Source organism: Zingiber officinale, chromosome 1B, assembly GCF_018446385.1.
Source record: "Zingiber officinale cultivar Zhangliang chromosome 1B, Zo_v1.1, whole genome shotgun sequence".
Classification (NCBI taxonomy): domain Eukaryota; kingdom Viridiplantae; phylum Streptophyta; class Magnoliopsida; order Zingiberales; family Zingiberaceae; genus Zingiber; species Zingiber officinale.
Genome location: NC_055986.1, coordinates 161,224,879 through 161,251,835, shown reverse-complemented (window position 1 = coordinate 161,251,835; position 26,957 = coordinate 161,224,879). Strand labels below are relative to the sequence as shown.

Here is a 26,957-nt window from a genome sequence, read left to right as displayed (position 1 = left end):
TTTACAAGCTCTCTTTCCTATTGTGAATGTTAAAAAAGGAAAGTTTTAAAAATTAAAATCAAGTTTTAAAATTTAAAACTTCTCTACTAAAATTTCCTTTTTTAACCATGGTTACAAAATTAAAAGATTTAAAATTTAAAATTTCTCTTCCTTTTTTTCTAAAACCATGAGGATGGTTAAAAAAGGAAAGTTTTAAAACTTTTAAACTTTCTTTTAAATCATGTGGCCTAATTCAAATAAGGAAAGTTTTATACTTTAAAAACTCTCTTTTAAAACTTGTAGTTTTCTACAAATAGAAGATTTTAAAAATTCAAAAACACCCCTTAAATTTGAATTATGTGGTCGGCCCCCTTGCACAAAGCAAAGGCCGACCACCTTGAAGGAATTTATGGCTGGCCCTTGGCTTGGTCACCAAGCCTTGGGCCGGCCCTATTTGGACACCAAGATGGGCTTTCGTTGGATGGACTTGAGGCTTTAATGAGGCTACGACAGGGACATAGAGGAGAAATTGGTTTTGGCCTTCCGATGAACTTGAGTATCTCGTGTTCACCCCAAACACATAACTCAAGTTCATCAATAATAACTCATTCCACTAGAGAGTTATCATTGTACTACCGCACCAATTCTAAATTACATTATGAGCTCCTTTTTATCATGAGTGTGTTAGTTTCCCTGTGTTTAAGATAACGAATGTCCACTAATTAAGTAAGTTACTGACAACTCTCTTAATTAATATCTAAGTCCAAGAGTAGTACCTGTAACGACCCGCCTTCTACTGGCTAGGCTGTAAGGCCGGACCGTCACATTATGCTGTGCTAAGCTATCTCCATGACCATCACTAAGTCTAGGTGCGGAAAACTGGATTAATTTAAAACTTTGCTAAACTAATACCATTTCTTTATTCTACATGAGCTAAGGGATGCAATCTAAGGTATACATGGCATATCCTGTATCCCCTATGGTCAAGGAGCTGAACTACAATGTCTCTTGGTCGAAACCCAGCTTCCCAATAGATCCAGATTGAACTCAATCGATTGCAAGCTGTTGAATCGATCCATGGATCGATTCAGATGGCTACTGTGCTCTGGTTAATATTCTGGATCGATCGGCTGATCGATCCAGACTGGCCAATCGATCCATTGATCGATTCCAGAGCTCTCTGTTCGCGGGAGCGATTTCCCCGATCGATCGGCTGATCGATCCAGGACCTTACTGTTCGCGACAGAATGCGACTGGATCAATCGGCTGATCAATCCAGAAGCTTACTGTTCGCGGAACCAGGCTCCCAATCGATCCACTGATCGATTGAGGGCCCCCAATCGATCCACTGATCGATTGGGGTTCCTGATTTCATATCAGAAGTCTGATTTCAGCACTGTTTCGTGCAACTCACATACACAAGTTCTAAAATAACTAGAGAACATTCTAATATCCAACAACTAACATTCTAAACATGGTTACTAACAATCTAAGCAGATTTTCTATAATTCTATCCATTTAGATACTGAATAAGCAAATTAAAGAGTAACATGATAAGAAATACTAAGTTCTTAAATGTTCTAGTTCTTTCAAGGTCTTTATTTCAGGTTCCATCCACACACATCTTCATCATTGCATTGACCTCCAGCCTCCGCTAGTCCATCTTTCCTTTACCTTTATCTGCAGTATAAGGAAAAGAGTATCTGTAAGCTTGAGAGCTTAGTAAGAAATCATCTACCTCACTAAAACATGCATACGATGCAATTTATGTTTTTAAAACATGTTATTTGAAATATATGCTGAACAGGTAAAAACATAGCATGACATACAAACAAACTAGTCATGGCAACAAGTGCTAACATATGCTATCATATGGTATCAATAGAAAACTAAACTGATACAAACAAACTGAACTGAGCTAATTCTAAACTAATGCTAAAGCTGTACTGAATTCACATAACTATTTGTGAAGTTTTGAAAACTATTTCATAAATAGGTTAAAATAATAATCATGCTGCTGTTTGGGCCCGGCAACTGTACTTGCTATGCGCGCATCCCTAACTAGACCCGGGTTTGCAAGTCCCGAATTTAGTAGGGTTACTAGGTTATCTAAACCTAGGGACGACTGTGGGAGCCCAACCCAATGGATATCTAATCCAGTACAGTGCCACTGCTAAAATAAAATACTAATTATAGCTGAGTTCTTCTTATATTGCTATTTCCAGGTTATCTGAACCTAGAACTAGGTTATCTGAACCTAGAGGCGACTGTGGGAGCCCACCCATTGGACCGTAGTCCCATATAAGTTATACTAAAGCTAAACATACTGAATGAATGCTTCTATCACATTTAGCCAAGCTAGTAAAATGCTTAAGTTGCATTTTAACCGTGCTAATAATTTAATCGAACACTTGGTATGCGCTAATTCGCATCCTTTGTGCCGGAAATCTACATACTACTAAACCGAAGCATAAAATTCACATGGAAGCTACTTATACTGCAGGTGAGGGGTTTCTTACCTCCTGCGCTAGTTTTCTTACGAATCTAGTCGCTAATTTTCCGGTGGAGACGATCTTCTCGACGATCTCCTTGCGTCTATGTGTTCCTCTCGCGGAGAGGAGCGTCCTCGTGTCGGAGTCGTCGCCAGAAAGTCCTCCTATGGCCCTAGGGATGGAACCCTAGTCGTGCTTGTGGTTGGCGCCGAGAGAAGAAGAGGAGAAGGGGTCAGCGGGATTAGGGTGAGGAGAAGAGGTAAGTCACGATAAAAATAAAACTCTTCACTTAATTCCCTATTTATATTAAGGAATTAATTCACCCAACTCTAACTTAAATAAAATTGTTTCCCTTTCTTTTCAGCACGGCTCTGTTGGGTTCACTTGGTTACTAGAGTTCACCATAAGGCGTAGGACCCAATAGGTCTCGGGTTCAATCCCCGTATAGGTTATTTTACGATTCTATTTATTTTTGCTACTTCTGCTACTCTAAAAATTCTGTAAAAATATCCTAAAATTCTAGAAAAAATCATAGAATATTTCTAAAATTGATTTGAGAATTTTCGGGCGTTACAATCCCCCATACCTTATAAAAAGTTTGCCCTCAAACTTAGAACAATTCTGGGTACTTCTGTCTCATACTAGCTTCTGTCTCCCAAGTTGCCTCTTCTGCTGTATGATTTTGCCAAATAACTTTTACTAATGGTACCTCCTTGTTCCGTAATTTCTTAACTGCTCGGTCTATTATCTGAATAGGCCAACTATCATAGCTGAGGTCTTCGCGGACTGGTACCGACTGAGGCTCAATCACCTGGGTGGCATCTGGGATATGCTTCTTCAGCATAGAGACATGAAATACATTATGGATGGCTGACATCTCCTGTGGTAGCTCTAGCTCATATGCTACCTTGTCAACTCTTCTGGTGATAAGGTATGGTCCCACATATCTGGGACTTAGTTTGCCCTTCTTCCCAAAACGCATTACTCCCTTCATGGGAGCCACTCTAAGAAATACTGAATCCCCAACTGAAAACTCTAAGGGTCTGCGCCGTGTATCAGCATAGCTTTTCTGGCGGCTCTGAGCTGTCTCTATCCTCTGGCGGATCTGCTGTATAGCTGCTGTGGTATCTGCTACTAGATCTGTCTGAAGTTCTAGTTCTTTCTGTTCACCACTCTCATACCAGTAGATTGGAGATCTACACCTCCGCCCATAGAGAGCCTCGTAAGGTGCCATACCGATAGTGACCTGATAGCTATTGTTGTATGCAAATTCTGCTAAACTCAGATATTTATACCAACTTCCCTTGAAGTCTAGGGCACATGCGCGGAGCATATCTTCGAGTACCTAATTTACTCGCTCCGTTTGACCATCTGTCTGGGGATGGAAAGCTGTGCTAAATTTCAACTTAGTGCCCAATGCTGACTGTACACACTCCCAGAAGTGTGACGTGAATCTACTGTCTCTATCTGAAATGATGGTTCGTGGGACTCCATGCAATCTGACGATCTCCTTGAGATACAACTGAGTTAGTTGTTCCATGGAGTAGGATATCCTGATAGCTAAGAAGTGGACTGATTTAGTCAATCTGTCGACTATTACCCAGATGGTATCAAAACCATTCGTGGTTCTGGGTAGTCCCACTATAAAATCCATAGAAATGTCTTCCCACTTCCATTCTGGAATCTGAATAGGCTGCAGAACTCCTCCTGGTCTCTGGTGTTCTGCCTTGACCCTCTGACAGGTCAGACAGGTGCTAACATATCTAGCGATGCCTCTTTTCATCCCGGGCCACCAAAAACGTTTCTTCAAGTCTTGGTACATCTTGGTGGAACCTGGATGCATCGCATAAGGAGTCCTGTGAGCCTCGTCTAAAATCTTCCTCTTTAGTTCCTTCTGATCTGAAACACAGATTCTGTCACCAAAGTATAGTACCCCACTATCGGAAACTCTGAATTCTCTACTTTCTGATTCTGCTAACCCTTGCTTGGTTTTCTGAATTTCAGGATCCTGTTCCTGAGCTGTCTGGATGTCACCAAGCAGGGTATATGCTAATGTTATAGTAGAGAGTTGTCCCACTATAAGTTCGAGACCAAAATCTGTGATTTCTTTCTGTAGGGGTGGTGACATGGCTGCTAGGGATAGTAAGGTAACACTGGACTTTCTGCTAAGTGCATCTGCTACCTTATTGGCTTTTCCTGGGTGGTAGAGGATATCTATGTCATAATCTTTGACCAGCTCAAGCCATCTACGCTGTCACATATTCAAATCCTTCTGAGTGAAGAAGTACTTCAGACTCTGATGATATGTATACACTCTGCACTGAGCTCCATACAAGTAATGTCTCCAAATTTTGAGAGCGAACACTACTGCTGCAAGCTCAAGGTCATGAGTAGGGTAATTCTTCTCATATTCCTTGAGTTGTCTGGAGGCATAGGCGATCACCTTACCTTCTTGCATCAGTACTGCTCCTAGTCCCAATTTAGAGGCGTCACTATAGATATCAAAGTTGTCGGTGCTGGCTGGTAGGGTCAAAATGGGAGCACTGATCAATCTCCTCTTTAACTCGCTGAAGCTGTTCTCACAGTCCTCTGTCCACTGAAATTTTTTGTTCTTTCTGGTAAGAGCTGTCAGTGGGGAGGTTATTCTGGAGAAGTCCTCTACAAACTTTCTGTAATAACCTGCTAGTCCCAAAAAGCTCCTGATCTCACTGGCGTTCTTGGGTCTTTTCCAGTTACTCACAGCTTCTATTTTACTGGGGTCTACCATGATACCATCCTTTGAGATGATGTGACCTAGGAAGGACACCTGATCTAACCAAAATTCACATTTCGTGAACTTGGCGTACAGCTGGTTCTGCTGAAGGGTCTGCAATACTATCTTCAGGTGCTCTGCGTGTTCTTCCTGAGTTCCTGAATAGATAAGAATGTCATTGATAAACATGATCAAAAATCTATCTAGGTAGTCCCTGAATACTCTGTTCATGAGGTCCATGAAAGTAGCTGGAGCATTTGTCACGCCAAAGGGCATGACTACGAACTCGTAGTGTCCGTATCTAGTCCTGAATTTTGTCTTGGGTATATCCCCTTCTTTAACTTTCACCTGATGATAACCTGATATGAGGTCTATCTTAGAGAACACCGCTTCCTTTATGATCGAGCAGTGTCATCTATTCGGGAAGAGGATACCGTTCTTGATGGTGACTTGTTCGCTTTGTAATCTATGCACAGCATGATCCGTCCTTCTTCTTCACGAACAATACAGCGCCCCATGGTGAGTGACTAGGCGATAGGATTGTCCTCACGCCTCTGAGTTGCTCATGAAGTTCCTTCAGTTCTGCTGGAGTCATTCGATAAGGTGCTTTGAAGATAGGATTTGTACCGGGAATGAGTTCTATCTCAAATTCAATCTCCCTGTCTGATGCTAGGCCTGGTAACTCTTCAGGGAAGACTGCTGGGTAGTCACATACGACTCGGACCTCTGCTAGCTGTTGGTCCTTGTCCTGACTGGCATTGACTACATGCGCTAAAAATCTTGTACATCTTGAATCCATTAATCTCTGTGCTTTCATGGCTGAGAGAAACTTTTTGGCCTTTCTCTTGGGTTTTCCGATGAACTCAAACTGTGCTTCTGCTTCAGGTTGGAATACGACTCTCTGTTTACGGCACTCGATGGAAGCCCCGTATTTGATCAGGAAGTCCATTCCAATATCATAATCAGTCATTTCTAGCACTATCAGATCACAAAAGAGCTCTCTGTCTGCTATAATGACTGACACTGCTCTGAGCCAGTGCGTGGATGCCATAATTTCTCCCAAAGGTAACGTCGTCAAGAACTGGCTACTAAGTACCTCTGGGGGTATCGCTAACTTCTCGACAAATGCCCTGGATACATAAGAATGGGTTGCCCCAGTATCGAATAAGACAGTTGTATTTTGCTGTAAAATACCAATCTGACCTGTAACAACTGTCAAGGCATTTGCTACGTCCTCTCTGGTGAGTGAGTAGATCCTCGCATTGGTCGTAGCTGGAGGGGCTTCTTATCTGCCCTGGCTGATGTGTGGACCATCTAAAGTGGCCTGCATCTGATGCAACTGTGCTGGCTTGACTTCATACTGAACCGGCTGTGGTGGAGGAAAGCTGGTCTTGTTCGGACACTGCTTGGCCATGTGCCCTTCTTGTCCGCACTCAAAGCATCCTCGTGTGCCCTTACGACAAACTCCAGGGTGGAATTTCCCACAAGTAGCACATTTGGGATAACTAGGTTGTTTGCTGACTGGTCCTCCCTTTGGGTAACTCCCTGGTTTGCGCTTGTTGCTGGAGTTCCCTTTCCAGTTAGAGCTGTGGCCCTGTTTCCGAGCACCGAGCCTCCTTGCCCTTTGGACTCGAGAGAACTTGTCTGCTTTATATTATTCGTAGTGCTCGTGGTCGAGCACCGACTAGTTTTTCTGGTTTGCGCCTATGAATGCCGCCACCACGCTCATCGCTATTTCCTCAAGATCTTGAGCATCAACCGACCCGTTCTTTCTCCGCCGACTAGTTCAGGCATGACGAGCCAATCTATTGAATTTCTTCACGGCTTCCTCAACCGATAGGTTGCCCTGACGAAACTCGGTGAACTCGTCAGAGTGGCGGTTTGTGACCCGCATATGAAAGAACTCCTCAAGAATTCCTTCTCGAAGTCCGCCCATGTCATCTGGTTCACCGGGCGCTTCATTCTCTCCCACCACATGCGTGCATCTCTTGTCGCGTAAGAGACGACTTCACATTCTCATGTTCGGCCACCAAGCTCCATCGTACTTTCCAAAGAGCCAAGTGCTTGAGCATCTCATGGTTCACCGTGCCAGAAGTTCTCGCTTAACTCTACCACCGGATCGATAGGCCTCTTTTGCCTCACTGGGTTGTAGGTGGATCGTGGAACCTCTAAGAATACCGCGTTATAAGTTTGGTTCCGGGGTGACTGTGGGAGTATTATGCTGATTAGCCTTTAAGGTGGCTATCTCCTGTTGCTGTTCAGCTAACTGCTGCTGTAACTGAGCCACTAATGCTGTCAGGTCTGGGGGAGGCACTGAACTGCCTGCCTCATGCTGGGGCTCAGTAGCTAGTGCGCTTCTAGCTGGGCGTCCTCGTGCCATTTCTAAAGGAACCAAGGACATACATGACCAATACAATCATAATGGAGTAACTATTGTTATCATGTTAACTACTATCATAAACAAGCATGCTTTGGTTATCTACAAACACGAAAGCAATAACATACAAAGTGAGAGATGTTCTTACTTGGAAGCTGCAGGTTCAATGCTGATGTGTGTGTAGTAAGTATGGAACTTTCTGCTTTGATACCACTCTGTAACGACCCGCCTTCTACTGGCTAGGCTGTAAGGCCGGACTGTCACATTATGATGTGATAAGCTATCTCCATGACCATCACTAAATCTAGGTGCGGAAAACTGGATTAATTTAAAACTTTGCTAAACTAATACCATTTCTTTATTCTACATGTGCTAAGGGATGCAATCTAAGGTATACATGGCATATCCTGCATCCCCTATGGTCAAGGAGCTGAACTACAAGGTCTCTTGATCGAAACCCAGCTTCCCAATTGATCCAGATTGAACTCAATCGATTGCACGCTGTTGAATCGATCCATGGATCGATTCAGATGGCTACTGTGCTCGGGTTAATATTCTGGATCCAGACTGGCCAATCGATCCATTGATCGATTCCAGAGCTCTCTGTTCGCGGGAGCGATTTCCCCGATCGATCGGCTGATCGATCCAGGACCTTACTGTTCGCGACAGAATGCGACTGGATCAATCGGCTGATCAATCCAGAAGCTTACTGTTCGCGGAACCAGGCTCCCAATCGATCCACTGATCGATTGAGGGCCCCCAATCGATCCACTGATCAATTGGGGTTCCTGATTTCGTATCAGAAGTCTGATTTCAGCACTGTTTCATGCCAAACTCACATACACAAGTTCTAAAATAACTAGAGAACATTCTAATATCCAACAACTAACATTCTAAACATGGTTACTAACAATCTAAGCAGATTTTCTATAATTCTATGCATTTAGATACTGAATAAGCAAAGAGTAACATGATAAGAAATACTAAGTTCTTAAATGTTCTAGTTCTTCCAAGGTCTTTATTCCAGATTCCATCCACACACATCTTCATCATTGCATTGACCTCCAGCCTCCGCTAGTCCATCTTTCCTTTACCTTTATCTGCAGTATAAGGAAAAGAGTATCTGTAAGATTGAGAGCTTAGTAAGAAATCATCTACCTCACTAAAACATGCATACGATGCAATTTATGTTTTTAAAACATGTTATTTGAAATATATGCTGAACAGGTAAAAACATAGCATGGCATACAAACAAACTAGTCATGGCAACAAGTGCTAACATATGCTATCATATGGTATCAATAGAAAACTAAACTGATACAAACAAACTGAACTGAGCTAATTCTAAACTAATGCTAAAGCTGTACTGAATTCACATAACTATTTGTGAAGTTTTGAAAACTATTTCATAAATAGGTTAAAATAATAATCATGCTGCTGTTTGGGCGTACTTGCTATGCGCGCATCCCTAACTAGACCCGGGTTTGCAAGTCCCGAATTTAGTAGGGTTACTAGGTTATCTAAACCTAGGGACGACTGTGGGAGCCCAACCCAATGGATATCTAATCCAGTACAATGCCACTGCTAAAATAAAATATTGATTATAGCTGAGTTCTTCTTATATTGCTATTTCCAGGTTATCTGAACCTAGAACTAGGTTATCTGAACCTAGAGGCGACTGTGGGAGCCCACCCATTGGACCATAGTCCCATATAAGTTGTACTAAAGCTAAACATACTGAATGAATGCTTCTATCGCATTTAGCCAAGCTAGTAAAATGCTTAAGTTGCATTTTAACCGTGCTAATAATTTAATCGAACACTTGGTATGCGCTAATTCGCATCCTTTGTGCCGGAAATCTACGTACTACTAAACTGAAGCATAAAATTCACACGGAAGCTACTTATACTGCAGGTGAGGGGTTTCTTACCTCCTGCGCTAGTTTTCTTACGAATCTAGTCGCTAATTTTCCGATGGAGACAATCTTCTCGACGATCTCCTTGCGTCTACGTGTTCCTCTCACGGAGAGGAGCGTCCTCGTGTCGAAGTCGTCGCCAGAAAGTCCTCCTATGGCCCTAGGGATGGAACCCTAGGCGTGCTTGTGGTTGGCGCCGAGAGAAGAAGAGGAGAAGGGGTCAGCGGGATTAGGGTGAGGAGAAGAGGTAAGTCACGATAAAAATAAAACTCTTCACTTAATTCCCTATTTATATTAAGGAATTAATTCACCCAACTCTAACTTAAATAAAATTGTTTCCCTTTTTTTTCAGCACGGCCCTGCTGGGTTCACTTGGTTACTAGAGTTTACCATAAGGCGTAGGACCCAATAGGTCTCGAGTTCAATCCCCGCGTAGGTTATTTTACGATTCTATTTATTTTTGCTACTTCTGCTACTCTAAAAATTCTATAAAAATATCCTAAAATTTTAGAAAAAAATCATAGAATATTTCTAAAATTGATTTGAGAATTTTCGAGCGTTACAGTACCACTCAACCTCATTGTCATGTCAGACTATGTCCACTTTCAGGGTTTAACATGATAATCCTTATGAGTTCCTCTTGGGGACATTCTCAACCTAGATAACTAGGACATAATTTCCTTCTATAATCAACAACACACACTATAAGTAATATCATTTCTCAACTTATCGGGCCTATTGATTTATCAAGCTAAATCTCACCCTTTGATAAGTTAAAGAAATAGATACTAAATATATATGCTTGTTATTATATTAGGATTAAGAGCACACACTTCCATAATAACTAAGGTCTAGTTCTTTTATTAAGTCAGTATAAAAAGAACTTACCTAAAATGGTCCTACTCAATACACTTAAAGTGTGTAAGTGTAATTTATTAGTCAAGATAAATTAATACCTAATTACACTACGACTATTCCAATGGTTTGTTTCTTTCCATCTTAGTTGTGAGCAACTGCTTATAATGTATAAGGAACTGATAGCATGATCTTCTGTGTGTGACACCACACACCATGTTATCTACAATATAAATTAATTGAACAACTACACTTAATAAATAAAATGTAGACATTTGACCAATGTGATTCTTTTATTTCAAAAATAAATGTTTACAAAAGCTAAGCTTTTAGTATACACTCTAACAACAACATTGTCAGGAAATCACAACTACTTGTTAGAAAATAATGATTGTTTGTCAGGAAATATTCTGATGCATGCCATGGAACCTTCCTTCATCCAATAGAAGTCTGTCATACATCCTTCATCATCTGACATATTCTGACATCTGATATTCCCTAATGCCTCATTCTTGTGGAGGTTATGAGAGATAGTATGAAAAGGAAGGTCATCTCCGTTGACCAAGTAATTCTACTTTTTCCTGAATTTTTCGCTTGACCTTTTTTTTTACTTGAGCGTTAGAGGACCTACGCTAGAGACCTCTTCCCTGGTTCTCACTCTAACGCCCCCATGGGATCTTTTGTGGTGTGTAGAGGCTCGTAGGTATCACTTTCGATGTCTCCTTCGCTCCCCTTGAATATCTAAAAGCATGTAACATATCTTCAGGTACAAAAGTCCAATTTGTTAGATTATATAATTTATTAGAATTATTTGTTTATAGCCTTGAGGGCAATTTAGTTTTTTACCTTTTCAATTTAGGGTTTAGGTTTTTTTTCTTATAAATAACTATATAAGGTCTTGTACTCTTTATTTCTTAATCACTTTTAGGATTTATCAAAATCAAGACTGCTACTTTTTCTTTGGCGTCAATTTCTACATGGTATCAGAGCACTAATGAAGTGTGAAACCGAATTATTGATCCACATAATAATCTCATTATCAATCTCCCAAATATCCAACGACTTTGCATAATCATCGGCATTGATGTTCATAGGTTGAATTTGCGCACCTGAAACATATCCCCACATAGATTTTCCTCGTAAATTTTTTTTCATAATATATCCTCAATACGAATAATTTCTTCCATCCAGTCGGACACTGATCGATTGAAGCGAATCTTCTGTGTGACCACTCATGATGATAGAATGAATTGTGTCCACGAACAACCGAACATCAAACAAAACCAAGTATTGTGAAAACAAAAGAAACCTGATTAAAATTGTACGGTTGTTCACCGATCTGATGAAGTTTGTATGCTTCGCAAAGCTCTCTATAGACTCAAACAAGTACCACGTGCTTAGTTTGCGAAGTTCTCTACAGTGATTACCTCGCTTGACTTTCATCCCAGTAATCATGATTCAACTTTCTTTGTCAAGAGTACACGTACAAGTTGTATATTTTTATCTTTATATGTGGATGACATGATAATTACTTGTGATGATTTTGATGGAATTGAGTCTTTGAAATTTGAATTAGTTCGTTGTTTCGCTATGAAAGACTTGAGTTTACTATGCTATTTTTTGGGGATCGAGATCGCTTCTTCACCTAATGGTTATCTCTTGTCTCAGTTAAAGTACATAGCTGATCTATTTGAGCGTGTACGTCTCACTGACAACAAGGTAGTTGATACTCCCTTTGAGACTAATGTTAGGTACTCTCTATCAAATGGTTCTCCTTTGCCAGATCATAACCTCTACCATACAGTTGTGGGAAGCTTGATTTATCTCACTATGACTCGTCCTGATATTGTGTATACTGTACATGTGGTTAGTCAGTTTGTCACTGCACCGACCACAGTTCATTGGGCTGCTATCTTCACATTTTTGGTATCTTCGGGGAACTCAATTTCAGAGCTCTTATTCCCTTCTACTTTCTTGTTAGAGCTTTGTGTCTACTCTTATACTGATTGGGAGGGTGACCCTATGGATCGTAAGTCAACCACTGACTTCTGTATTTTTCTTGGAGATTCTCTTATCTCTTGAAAAAGTAAGAAATAAGATGTTAATTCTAAATCCTCCACAGAAGCTGAGTATCGTGTCATAGCTACCACCACTTATGAGATTGTTTGACTACGTTGATTGCTTGTATATATGAGAATTTTTCTTCAGAAACCTACTGCTCTTCATTGTGATAATCAGAGTGTCATTCAGATTTTGCGGAATACGGTTTTTTATGAGAGAACGAAACATATTGAGATAGATTATCATTTCACTCATCATCATCTACAACTTGACACTATCACACTACCTTTTGTTCCTTTTTCACTGTAGATAGCTGATATGTTTATCAAATCTCATTCTGCTTCACGCTTCCGATTTTTATCTGGTAAACTCTCAATGCTTCTAAGTGTAGCATCGTGAGTTTGAAGGGAGATGTTAGATTATATAATTTATTAGAATTATTTATTTATAGCTTTGAAAGTAATTTAGTCTTTTACCTTTTCAATTTAGAGTTTATTTTTTTTCTTGTAATTAACTATATAAGGTCTTGTACTATTTATTTCTTAATCACTTTTGAGATTTATCAAAATCAAGATGATTATTTTTTTTTTTTGCATCAATTTCTGTACAATCTTCTCTTCATCAACAGTCTCATCTTCGTCACCGATCCCTCATCTGAATTAACTTTTAGATAGGATCATCTATCCAAATAATAAATCAGATATCTCATCTTATGCTGATGATGATGATGATAAAAGAGGCAGCCGTTCTCTTGATGCGCTGGACACGTCTTGTACGACATGTTCTGCAAGATAGGAGTGTCCATCGTATTCCTATGCGGATTTGGTTCCTTCCCCTGCTGTCACGGAGAAAGAAACAAGAACAGGAAGAAAATCAGGGATGGCGCATACTTATACATATTTTTCTGACTGATTTATTCAAATAGGCCCTTTGGCATTAAGAATCTCTGAGTTCGATCCTTACAGTTTTAAAATGCTAAGTTCATTTGTTTTGCAAAATAGTTACTCACTGAATTAGATGATTTTACTTGAATTTTAAAGCGAGGAAATCTCGTTTTATACAAACGAGGGATCAAAATAATTTTAAAAGTTTAAAAGGGGTGAAATGTCTATTTGACTTTATATAGATTTACCCGTGCACACTCCTAATAATAATTTTTTAATTTAGGCAAGTTTGAGTATGCATGTCAATTTCTCTGGATACAAAATTTATCTTAAATATTTCTTTAAGTTTAAATTTTATTAATTACTTCTCTAAATTTAGTTCATTTAATTTAGGACAGAGAAAAATAAGTAAAAAAAATAGATATTATATATAAAAAATTAATTAAAAACATAAAAGAGATAGAAAAATAATAAAAAAAATAAAGATAATAAAAATTTTAGAATAACTAATTTAATGTATAGTAAAAAATAATTATTTAAATTTAATAAAGTAGATAATTTAATTTAAATTTTAAAGATATTTTAGAGAATTGATATTAATGTTTTACACTACACTATATCTATTATATGTGCACTTATTTTTCTCTGCAGGACTATGGTAAAATGGACATGTGTAAAATTGTCTCTTAAATATCAACGGTTCAATCTCTAATTATATATTTATATGAATTTTTACTCCAAATATAATGAGTAATCATTGGCAAAAGGTGGAACCGTCATCCTAACGGCCCCGGCTCCACAAGATTCCAGAGGAAATAAATCACGGTTAATGTTGGACAGGATAGGTGACTGGGGGTCAAAGAAATTTTTGGCGCAGTAGATCAGAGTTTTATCCCCGAGTGCAACTGACGACTTTCAAACCCACGATTTCATTAGCAAGCTGCAAGTACCTAACAAGTAGATCTAACCCGTGGGGCCAAATATAATGAGCAATCATGAAATATTAGGAGAATGTTTTCTTATTTACTGCGTGGAGCTAGATCAACCCCTTATTATATGATTCAACATTTTATTATATATAATTTTATCTAATTTGCAAACTGAAACTAAACGAATAAAGGGTTAAATTGATTTTTTTTTTTTTTTTAGTGCAGTTTAGTTCTATTTGGGTTAACAATTTGGGATCATAGCTACTTAACCTTACCTAGGGATGTAAATAAGTCAAGTCACTCGTGAACTATTCGAATCTAGATTCGATAAAAATTTGTTTGAGCTCGTTTAATAAGGCTCGTTAAGATAAACAAACCAAGCTCAAGCTTCACAATATTCGACTCGTTAGCTCGTGAACATGTTTGTTGAGCTCATAAATCAACTTTTAAATAAAAAAATATTTTTGATATTGGATTTATAGATTTTGCACTCTATTTATGAAAAACATAGACAAATATATTAAATTTATTTATTATAATGAAATTATAAATTTTAACAATAATATTATATTTTTTTAAAATATATAATTTAATTTTTAATGAATATTTAAATTTATAATTTATATTTATTAAACTCGTTTAGGCTCGATAAAAACTCGAATAAATTTGTGAGCCATGAATATATTCATTGAATAAAACTCGAGCTCGATTTGATTATAAACAAGTCAAACTTAAACATTAAAGAGTTTGACTCGATTCGATTTGGCTCGATTATACCTCTAATTCTATCGCTAGAACAATAATATCTCCTATGATTTATTTCCCCTCTGTTTTTAGTGCATTGACATCCTCTGATCTTGTTTATAAACTAATTTGTTTGCCTTGTCGGTGTCATCGACTAAAAATGAAATGACAAAATGACCCAAAATGTTGGACCTCAACTATGATAGTATGAAATCATAAAGTATAAACCATAATGGCAGCAAAGTTGATAAATCATCATCCCTCCCGCCACTTCTCCAAAAATATTCCATGTGATATGAAAGAGAGTTAAATCATGAGGACTTCATCGAGCATAATGAGCAGATTAAATACATGACATAATAATTATAAAATTATAATTGCTAAAACATAAATATGCATGTAAATAGGGTTGAACTTGCACTGTAACCATTATAAAAACACAATTACTATAATATGAATATTAACAACTATATAATTTTAATTATTATAATATGAATTTTATTACATACGTCAAATCAATTATACACTATTTAATGCTTGTGGCAAAAATAGTAATTTTGATCTGCTGTCCTCAATTTTTTCTGTCCTCATGTCTCACTGTCGATCGGACAACTCAGATTATATCTCAATGCATCATAGTATTTTTAAGATGTGTGTAGTATCCTCGTGATATATAAGACATCCTTGAGATGTAATTTGATCCGTCCGATCGACAGTGGAACACGGGAACAGAAAGAACAAAAATAGTGCGATAATTCTATCATTTAGGAGAACCAGTAAGATGGACATCTCAGTGATTTAAAAAAACTTCTCTCTGACAATAGACTTGATTTTTGTATGCACTCAACCAACCAACCAACCATCAGTAATTGCTAAGAAGTGAAGTGAAGTGAAGTGAATCAAGAGAATTATAAAAAATATTTTATTACTCCTTTTATAATAAAAAAAATATTAATTTTACATTTTAGATATAGTGTGAAAATACTTTTGTGACTAGAAAAAAAAAGATACGTTAATTCAATGGATATGTTATTATTTAATTTTAAAGTAATGATATATATATATATATATATAAAAAATCTTAGGAAAAAGTTAAGGAATAAATACATAAATTCATAATCTATCAATTTTTTTTTTTTTACTTTTGTGTCTCTATTATTTATGTATCTATCCTTAATTTTATTCATAAAATTTTTCTCAAATCAATTTTCTTAATTTTATTAGTTAAATAATACGACCACCTTTTTATGTAATTGGTAAGAATTAATTTATGTCTACTCGGATGGATCTAATGACTAGCCTATGAGATATTGTCATCATGAAATCCTATTATTTGTATTCCTTTTACCACTATGATAAAAATCAATTTATAAAAAATCAATCTATTTTAATAATTTGCCCATCAATAAGTCAATTCGTTTTGGGCTGAGCCCAATAATAGGCAGACATAAAAACGAATTTTGCTTCCTTTCTTGCACCACAAGACGGAAAGAGAGACGACACCGGAGAGGGGGAAAGGCGAAAACGAGACGCGGGGAGAAATTGGTGCCGGTGAGGTAGAGGTCGGTGATGGCTGCAGCGGCAGTGGAGAAGAAGAACTCGGCGGAGATAGAAGCGGAGATGCACGCTCCCGCGACGAGGATGAGAGGAGGCGGAGGCGAGGGGCTGCGGCAGTATTACATGCAGCACATCCATGATCTCCTGCTTCATATGCGGCAGAAAACCAACAACGTCCAGCGCCTTGAGGCTGAGCGGAACGATCTCAACTCTCGAGGTTAGGAACCCAAATCCTCGCTGCTTGTTCTTGCGTCATTTTTGCTAAATGCCGTAATCCTTAGGCGAAACCTAGTTCACTCTAATGAAAAGGTTGGATCCCACCTTTTCAATAGAATTTTCGGTTGAGATTTGCCTATGGTGTTTTTTTGGTTTATGCATCTGGCTGTTACATATGATTTGTGGCTCCAGTCAGGATGCTAAGGGAAGAGTTGCAGCTGCTTCAAGAGCCGGGTTCTTATGTGGGAGAGGTGGTGAAAGTGATGGGGAAATCGAAAGTCTTAGTCAAGGTAAATCAGCTAGTTCTTTTTTTCTTAATTTTCTTCTAGTAATGTGTTGATTAACATCATTATTAACCAACACAGAATAAGGACAATTTCATTCTAATTATTATTTTTCATACAGGGGTTTGCTTTGAATATATTTTGTGAATTCTTCTAGCTGTAAATTGGTTCGCCCTGTCTAATTCTCACTACTGAAATCATCTCTCAAAGTGGATAATATTTTCGAGCTATTGTTAACTATTTGACAAATTTTATAACTTCTGGATACTATGTAATATATCCTTTTGCTTGCATAATCAATACACTTAATTAAAACAAAAATAATGTGCTCTTTAGATCAGTTTTCCACGGTGATTGTGATTTTTCACAGAATAATTGTAAAACTAAGACACTTGTAGTTGGTCAAAAAATCATAAAACTTAAACAAGTTCATGCTATGAGGAAATCCATTTCTCAAGAGGTGAAAGTGTTTGTCAACTTCTTCTGCGCATATTGTAAATGTAAGTCGAGGACAGTTACTAAATTATACCAATTTGCTGTGCAGATGGGGGTGCTTGTTTAAATTTTTGAATGGAAATGACAGAAGTCATTTTTGTTTAAGAATATTAGAATTTTAGTTATCCATTTTGGTTTGAAATTCACACTTCAAAAATTTAAATAAATCAAAACCATACATTTGCATCCATAACTTACCAAACCAAGCTGAACTTAACCAAAATAATTTGACAAAAAATAAACAAGTGAGATTTGGAAGAGATGAAGTTTGGTTTTCAAGGGCTATATAATAGATAGGCTTTAAATGCAGATTTGTATGGGGGTGCTTGTTTAAATTTTTGAATGGAAATGACAGAAGTCATTTTTGTTTAAGAATATTAGAATTTTAGTTATCCATTTTGGTTTGAAATTCACACTTCAAAAATTTAAATAAATCAAAACCATACATTTGCATCCATAACTTACCAAACCAAGCTGAACTTAACCAAAATAATTTGACAAAAAATAAACAAGTGAGATTTGGAAGAGATGAAGTTTGGTTTTCAAGGGCCATATAATAGATAGGCTTAAATGCAGATTTGTTAAATCAAAACCATATAATACATTCTCTTCTTGGGAATAATCCAAGAATTTGATTGGTACTGTGCACCCACTATGGACTGGTTTAAAGAACCACAGTGGCAATTCCATGGAACTGAACTTATTTGACTGATGAAAGATGAATGGCTGTGTATTTTGGGAGCCTAGTCTCAATAGAAGTAAATATAAACATTTGTTGAATAAATTAAATGAGGAAATATGAATGGAATTATATTTAGGAATATAGGAAAATTTTAGAGAGGAAAACAAGTTGATATGATGCAAAGATGTCCTACTTTTATGCACTTTAGATGATTGAAGATATTGGGTTGAAAAGATTTTGTAATGGGGATTACAGTGGCTCTCAACAATAATTTTAGAGTATTATAAACTGTTTTTTTAGCATGAGTAGTACACAAAGTTAATCCAACTTCTATGAATTAGTTTGTCCTTATCTAATGTTGAGCAGGATAGCGATTATGGTGGTATTGATTCTGTTGATTCGGTTGTGAATACCGGAAACAATCTTCTAAAACATATTGATTCGGAAAAATATTATTTTGAAAAGGGAAATAAACGACACTGCTGAAAATATTATTTATCCAAAAGCTAACTTTAAACATCAACTAAATAGACTCTTATATAGACTCAAAATCCTAAGATGCAAAAGAAAGGGAAAAAAATCCTAACATAAAAGTAAAAAATCTTAACAGACTCAAAATCCTAAAAACCCTAAAGAGACTCAAAATTCTAAAATGTAAAAGACAAATAATTCTAAAAAAAGGACAAAATCTTCGGAGCCTCTTGCATTAGTCGCCCCTGGTTGAAAAGAACTCGTGTTCATGTTTAGAGTAGTGTAGTAGGAAGATCCTCTGACATCAACTCAGCAATTATTTGTTGTGGACAGATGCATGCTAGATATAAACTAACACGTTTGGCTACTCAAAAATATGTAGCAAATGTCCTTGTTATCTCTGCTAATGTATTAGAATTACAATCTTCAATCCCTCTAGTGATCAAAAAGTGAAGGACTAGAATAATGTTCCAGTTATTGCAAGCAACGGTCTTCTGTAGCTTCTCTATCCCATCAGGAAATTGATCCCCGTGTTTCCACGTCACATAGTAGAGACTTTTCAACATTCTTTTATTCCAACCAGGACCAGATTCCCAAAGTTTCACACAGTTCAGATTTTCAGTCCAATGAGCCATGCATGTTAACATGATGCTGAGCAATTATGTCAACTGCAACAGGCTGACGTTGCATAATTTCTTTACAAAGAAGCTCACTAAGTTCAGGATGGTCTTTAGCAAGTTTTGAGGAGAGTTTGTACGGAGGACAAAAGTCTGGAAGGTTGCCAACAACTGACACCTAGTAGCGCCCTACACCTTCAGTATAATCCTCAAATTCATCCTCACCATCACCTTCTTCGGAAAATCTATCATCATCCATGAAAACATCTTCAGGTTTTACTACATACAAGGATGTGCTCGCAATGGCATGCTCAAGGCCCTGTGCAGAAATCTTTACGCCTTGGGCTGCTTTGAGCTCTTTGTGATGCAAGTACGAGCCCTTCACTCAGAACTCCTTCATAGGATGAGGAGTCAGCAAAGCTCTAATACTGGTCACAATGGTGGCCTGCATTCCACAAACAACTATCTAATCACCCTCATGAAGAACACCATTCACTAGTGCAACGTCTATGGTTGTCCCTAAGCCTTCAATCACTTTAACCTCCAACACCCTACACTTCACTTCATCAACATAAGTAAGTTTATCTTTCATTGTTTTTTGTTCATTAGTCTTTCGCGGCTTTCATTGTCAGAATCATCATCAATATTGGTTATCAACCCATCATCTTTTGAATCGCCCTTGGAAGTTAGCAGACTCTTGCGAACAATTTAGAATCTCATGGTCATCACCATTAAATACCTCAGCAACTTCATCGACAACTTCATCCACCTCATCATTGTCATAAACTAGATCACCGACTATTTCGATCTTGTTATCCACATCTTCCTTATAAGAAAAAATTCCTTCCACCTTATCAAACCAATTAAAGAATTCCTCGGTTTGCAACATATCAGAAAACTCAGGATGTTCAATTGGAAACCAATATATGTGTACAGTCATCTCAACCACGGTTCTCACGATTGTGATAGAGTTTTGCAAAAGTGGAATCCGAATTTAGATAAGGGAACTTACAACCTTTAAGATCTTGCGCCGCTAGAAGTCGGGATAATTCCGCGATTTATCTATATAGATCTTCAAATACCTCGACTTAGGTGCTACGACCATGGTACGAGGCTTCCTCAGTCGGAACCTACCTCGCTCACGACCACGACGACCATCCATGGGATCTGAAGGCTTTGATACCCACCGACGCTGGACAGGATAACGATTATCTTGCGGGTAGTATTGATTTCATTGATTCAACTGCGAACGTAGATATAATCTTCCAAAACCTGATTGATTCGGAAAAATGCTAGAAAATAGGGAAAAGAGAAATAAACGGCATGACTGAAAATATTATTTATCCAAAAATAACCTTAAACATAAACTAAATAGACGCTTATATAGACCCAAAGTCCTAAGTTGCAAAAGAAAGGAAAAATTCCTAACATAAAAGAAAAAAATCTTAATAGATTCAAAATCCTAAATGCAAAAGATGAAAATAATTCTTAAAAAAAAAAGACAATCTTCGGAGCCTCCTGCATCATTATTGTTGTAGGATTGAGGCTAAGGCTCTTTCAAGTGATCACACATGGCAGGATACCACCACAATAAGGTATCATTAAACATATTTATCCAACTAGATCAATACCTGCATACAGGCTGATACTTCAGCTAAGGAAAAGCACAATTATTATATAATTGTAAACTGGTTCATTATCACTAATTTGCTTTGTTTCTACAAATTGTTAATATAAGTTTAAAGTATATTCCAAAAATTAATTTAAAATTAAAACATTGCATGAAAATTTAAATTTTTGATATTTTTTAATGAAAAACTCAGTGTTTGTTTGAAATACATATAAATGTTATTTAAATTAACTAAACCTGATGCAAAGCAAAAGCCATTCTAAAATTTTTGTAGATCCGTGTGGATTTTTTTTAGTTTTTAAGGTTTTTACATGATTATCTAGGATGTTCTTCTCAATCTATAATATTTCAGTATGTATCTCCATCATTCATCAAATTTCTTTGTTGGATATCAAACTTTCTTTCAATTACCTATATTAAATGATTTTCTTTCATTATTAATGAAAAGCAATTACAACTAGTTCTATAAATTATATTACTATTTATTGAACATACTCTTTGGACATGTCTAAACTCACAAATCTTCAATATCAGTGTGTTGATAATTGCTGTAAGAAACAATGCTTTTTTTAAAAAAATTATTAACTTCAATAGCTGTACTTTAGATTGGTTTTGTCACATGGCAAATAAACTAGCATTTTCATGATGCGGTCCTCCTCTCTATATCTTAACTAGCTGCTTTTTGTTCTTCTGAAGTTAAATATTGTGGTTGATAATGCAAGCAACATTTCTTGTCTAGGTTCATCCCGAAGGAAAATACGTTGTTGATATTGATAAGAGCATTGACATCACAAAATTGACACCTTCAACAAGAGTTGCTCTTCGTAATGATAGCTATGTGCTACACCTTATCTTGCCTAGCAAAGTAGACCCTCTGGTAAACCTTATGAAAGTTGAAAAGGTTCCTGACTCAACCTATGACATGATTGGTGGTCTTGATCAACAAATCAAAGAGATAAAGGAGGTTAGTGAAGTTCAAGAGTTATTTGGTTATAGTCTCTTTTTTTTCCAGTACTTTCTTGTTTTGTTGAACTGTGTGATAATTATACAAGGTTTCTTTCTCAATTTAGGTTATTGAGCTCCCAATTAAGCATCCTGAATTATTTGAAAGCCTTGGAATAGCTCAACCAAAGGTATCGTCATCTTAGTTGCACTTCAATTTATTACCTTTGTATAATGATGACAAATACTACTTAACTGTGTGCCTGTTCTGCAAAGAACTTTGCATAGTTGCATGTACAACTACAATATTGATGCTGAATCATTTACAGGGAGTCTTGCTTTATGGGCCTCCTGGAACTGGGAAAACTCTATTGGCAAGAGCTGTTGCTCATCATACTGATTGCACGTTCATCAGGGTTTCTGGTTCTGAGTTGGTTCAGAAATATATAGGAGAGGGCTCTAGAATGGTTCGCGAACTATTTGTTATGGCTAGGTAAAGTTGCAATATCAACTATACTTCCTAAAATTGTGTTTTGAACAAAAACTCCTTTTTTTTCAATCTCTACATGGGCATTGATAAGTTGTGAACCTGCTATTGAAGGTGCAATTGTATGATTTGAATTGCACAACGACTCATCATAAAATTGTGCTTATCTCTACTATCTTGAATTGACTAACCTTCTATTTTGAGCTTTATAAAATGCTAATATTCAATTTATTTAAATTGTTTTTTACTACTTAATCAAAATTTTATTCAATTGCCTTTGAATGCTCATATACGCAAATCGCGCTGCCAAATAATAATATATATATTTTTTTATTTTCTAATTTTAGTAACTCCACATATCTGTCTTAACATTTAATCTCTTCTATATTATTTTTTCCACATATATATTTCTAATAGCCTAAGATGTTAATCTATAGAGCATGTGGGGTTCCCCCTGGTGTTAAAATTCTTTCTTGTAGCCTATGGGGCACACGATGATCACATAAGACTCCAAAGACTTCTTTTCATTTCAACCGTGCATTGTTAATCCAATTGATTATATTTTCTATCCATATATTTTTGTTGAATAATAAGTTGCCATATGTAGGACTTTTACTTACAATAGTTTGATGTGCATCCAGCTTAACTATCCTCTTGATTCTTTTGTTATTACTGATATTACATTTCATGTTCTATGCTTTAATTCTTGTTAAAACCTCTAGCTTTTAATTTTCTCTCAAAGTTCAAGTTTCAAATTTAATCTATTTACCCTCTCATCATTTAACACAACACATTTCAAGTTTAATGCTTCAATTTTATTTCCTTTTATAGTTTTAAAGATTCAAGAGTTTGCGTAAGGAAAATTTAGTGACTTGGTAATTCACTCTTAGATATATGGTTTTATGGGTGCAAAATATATTTCTTTTTTTCTTTGTCCTAGGGAACACGCTCCATCAATTATATTCATGGATGAAATAGACAGTATTGGATCAACCAGAATGGAGTCTGGCACTGGTAATGGTGACAGTGAAGTGCAGCGCACCATGCTTGAGCTACTCAACCAGCTTGATGGTTTCGAAGCATCAAACAAAATTAAAGTTTGTTTGTATTAGCATGTGATGACTTAAGTTGGTTTTCTAGAAACAGATTTTTGGTGCATTCTATGAATGGTTCTGAATTTTTATTTAGGTTCTCATGGCCACAAACCGGATTGACATCCTTGACCAAGCACTTCTCAGGCCTGGTAGAATTGACAGGAAAATTGAGTTCCCTAATCCCAATGAAGAGGTGGATGATAGATGACCAACACGTGATTATTTAGTCATTGTTTCTTCAAGCTACAGATATAGTTTTGTTCATACAATCTGATATTAAGTATGAAATGTATTTCAGTCACGCTTTGATATCCTAAAGATTCATTCAAGAAAGATGAACTTGATGCGAGGCATAGATCTTAAGAAGATTGCAGAAAAGATGAATGGGGCATCTGGAGCCGAACTCAAGGTATTGGTTTCCTAGTGTTCATATGATAACATTGTTTTGATCTGTCTTCTTGCTTCATGCTACTGATAATTTTTCGTGATAATTCTTGTCTGACAATAATAATTGCATCCTATTGTGCTGACCAATCAAAGGGCTCTTTTCTATCATCATTCATAGGAATCTTTCACTTGTAAAATGTACAAATTTTTTTTGCCTTTTTGAGACTTAGATCCACTTGAGGGCAATGTGAGATTAACCGGTTTCTAGTCCCCTCGGGACGGATAGTTGGCTAGTGCATGGTAGTGTTGCCATCATGAGGTTTGGGGTCAAATCCCGGTTAGTAGCCGGATGTCTGCCCTCCCCCATGTGCTATTTAGTTGCCTAAGGCTAGTAGTCACCCGTGATTTACCTCTTCTGTGTTGGCCTAGGGACGGGTTAGTGGAGGTGCTGGGGGCGAGCGAATCGTCTATTGCCACCATGAGATTGACAGGTTTCTATCACTTAGCTAAACCTGCTTTGAAACTCAACCTTTCGAGCACTCTGATAGCTATCAGACTTTTCATTTTTTCCCATGACTGTGTTGGACACCCGACAACTTAACTCTGAATCAAACAACAATGCCCTCATTTGTCACACTTGGAGATTTCTAAATGATGAGATGTCAGATATTATCCATATTTGAATGGCTCGCAAGTACCAGTAATATAACTACCAAATGTGCTCTTTGATGATATCTTTTTCTTGTTTAGTTACAGAAACTATAGGCTGCATTCATGCCTTGACGATCTGTTTGCAGGCTGTGTGCACTGAAGCTGGGATGTTTGCCCTCAGGGAACGAAGAGTTCATGTCACCCAAGAGGATTTCGAGATGGCAGTGGCTAAAGTCATGAAGAAAGATACTGAGAAGAACATGTCCCTCCGAAAACTGTGGAAGTAGATTTTTCTTAGTTGTTAATTATGTTAAGCTCCAAACTTATTCGTGTGATCCACTGATGGCCCTTCAATTTCTCTCGGACATGCTAACGCATGCAAATACATGATGATAAAAGATGCAGAATTGCAAAATGCATGTAGATTTTGCAAATCTCGAAGTATGTTTGGCTAAAAATGTTAACTGCTGTCAATTATGTGATTTGAAAGCTGGTAATTTTCTGATTGGTATTCTATCGTTGTATATTTTTTGGATGGAAGATGTACAGAAATGTTTACCAAATTTAGAAAAGGGTAAACAATAGGCCCGGCAAGATAGATGACATTTTTTTATTTATTGGCACCACATATTCAGTTTAGATGATCAATTCGTTCTCATGGAAATTTTTTATTGGCTATTAGAATAAATCAGAAAGTGTTTACAATGAATAATTTATCAGTTGAATATTCTTAGGTCAATCTTCTATTAAAAAAAATTTATCTAATTTGTTGAAGTTGGGATTATTTTTTAGATGTCTAAAGAAACTATGAAGATGTTATACCTCTGTCAAAGATAGATGATATTTGACATTTATTAGTCGGGAGTGTTAATTTGGTTTAAATCAAATTCAATTGATTAAATCAATCTGCAGAGATCGAACTGCTTGTTTATGTTACCTGGAAATCATTTATACGTGTATCTTGGTTTATATTTAATATCAAAATCAGCCTAACCAAGAAAATACGTGCAACATCTGTTACCCGATCTATTCAATTTTTCTAAATATTATAATTTTTGTGATTTTTTTTTACCCCTTGAATTGATGTAGTTGGTATCCTAAAATCAATTCTCAATGGGTATAAAATATATTGTTGGATATCTAATCTCTTCCATGCAAAAGACAACTACATCTGCAAAAGACAACTATACTATAATTTTTCAGTCTGTATGTATTTTATTGTGAGGCGATACTGAATCGTTTGGCATGGTAATACAAGGACGACACTAAAAGGAAACCAACCACAGAGACATAGGCTTAAAAGTCATAATTTTCTGTTAATAGTTAATACGCTACAGAGAATTTTTTAAGTAGATAATCTGGTTAGTGGTTTTCTTCATACCTTGAAAACACAGCATTGGGAATCAGGAATACACAGGATTATGTAACAAACTAAAATAGTCTAATCGTTATTATTATAATAAAATTGAAGTAAAAATTGGAATACTTCAATTTTGATTTAGACTTTTTCATCAAATTAAATAAGAAGGAAACTAATCAATTTTTAAAAAATCTTTATTCAAATAAATGATTTTAGAAAATTTGAAGATATATTTTTATTACAGTAGTACACATTTGACTTAATGTAGGCATTCTTGACCATTTATAATTATACGAGGGATGTTAGAGACAATTTATATCAAGGAAATAAAAATATATTTTATTAATATAAAAATATATATTATTAATACGAGGGATGTTAGAGATAAAATATATTTATCCTTGACCATTTGTTTTTATAGACTGGATAACCTCCTAATATTGAAATAAATAATAATTTTCAAAAATAATTTCTTTATTAGTATATATATATATATATATATATATATATATATATATATATATATATATAATCATCTTTCTTATGCATAAATAAGCAGTAATTACCAATAAAAGTTATAATTATCTTTTTTATTGGTCCATTGAGTTCAATCTCTATATACATTCTAACATCTAGTTGAGTGTTACAGGTATCCCAAGTTCTTCCTTCATCATCAAACCATCACAAGATCTGTCCCTCAAAAGTTACCTCCCGTTGACTCGTCAAATTGAGATCTCAAACAGAAACAAATTGGTATTGTCTGTGGGAAATGCTTAAAATGAGACGTTGAAATGGTGAAACCCAAGAGATCTATTGAGGGTCCCAAATCCACAGGTGACGTGACTCAGGGTGAAACTATCAGTATTTCCCGAGAAGATTTCCAGATGCTAATTGATCAGATGGTGCAGTTGATTCTACAAAAACTCCCTTCAACGAATTTAACTCCTGAAGAATTGCCCAATGCCTCGACCAAAGTGTCACTTATCCATAGTAGAGTGCCAGTGGGTCTAGTAGGCCCTCCCCTGCCACCTTCGCCAAGCCACTGAGCAAGATCATGATACCACTTGAAGAACTTTCAGATGGATTAATGGCGGGA

At 36.7% G+C, this 26,957-nt stretch overlaps 1 protein-coding gene across 1 annotated transcript; it reads left to right on the top strand.

Annotated features, from left to right (window-relative positions):
* The first annotated feature begins 16,441 nt into the window (after nucleotides 1-16,441).
* LOC121986767 (26S proteasome regulatory subunit 8 homolog A-like) lies at nucleotides 16,442-25,036 on the top strand. Its single transcript, XM_042540711.1, has 9 exons — nucleotides 16,442-16,762; nucleotides 16,954-17,051; nucleotides 21,680-21,904; nucleotides 22,011-22,073; nucleotides 22,212-22,375; nucleotides 23,310-23,466; nucleotides 23,558-23,656; nucleotides 23,762-23,872; nucleotides 24,648-25,036. The coding sequence occupies exons 1-9, from the start codon at nucleotides 16,558-16,560 to the stop codon at nucleotides 24,786-24,788; spliced, it is 1,263 nt and encodes a 420-aa protein (XP_042396645.1). The 5' UTR covers nucleotides 16,442-16,557; the 3' UTR covers nucleotides 24,789-25,036.
* Nucleotides 25,037-26,957: the final 1,921 nt, after the last annotated feature.

Bases quoted from the DNA above. Each gene is read 5' to 3' on its own strand.
- LOC121986767 (XM_042540711.1), top strand. From the start codon at position 16,558: ATGGCTGCAGCGGCAGTGGAGAAGAAGAACTCGGCGGAGATAGAAGCG. The intron at 16,763-16,953 runs GTTAGGAACCCA...TTGTGGCTCCAG, and splicing joins GAACGATCTCAACTCTCGAG to TCAGGATGCTAAGGGAAGAG. The intron at 22,074-22,211 runs GTATCGTCATCT...AATCATTTACAG, and splicing joins TTGGAATAGCTCAACCAAAG to GGAGTCTTGCTTTATGGGCC.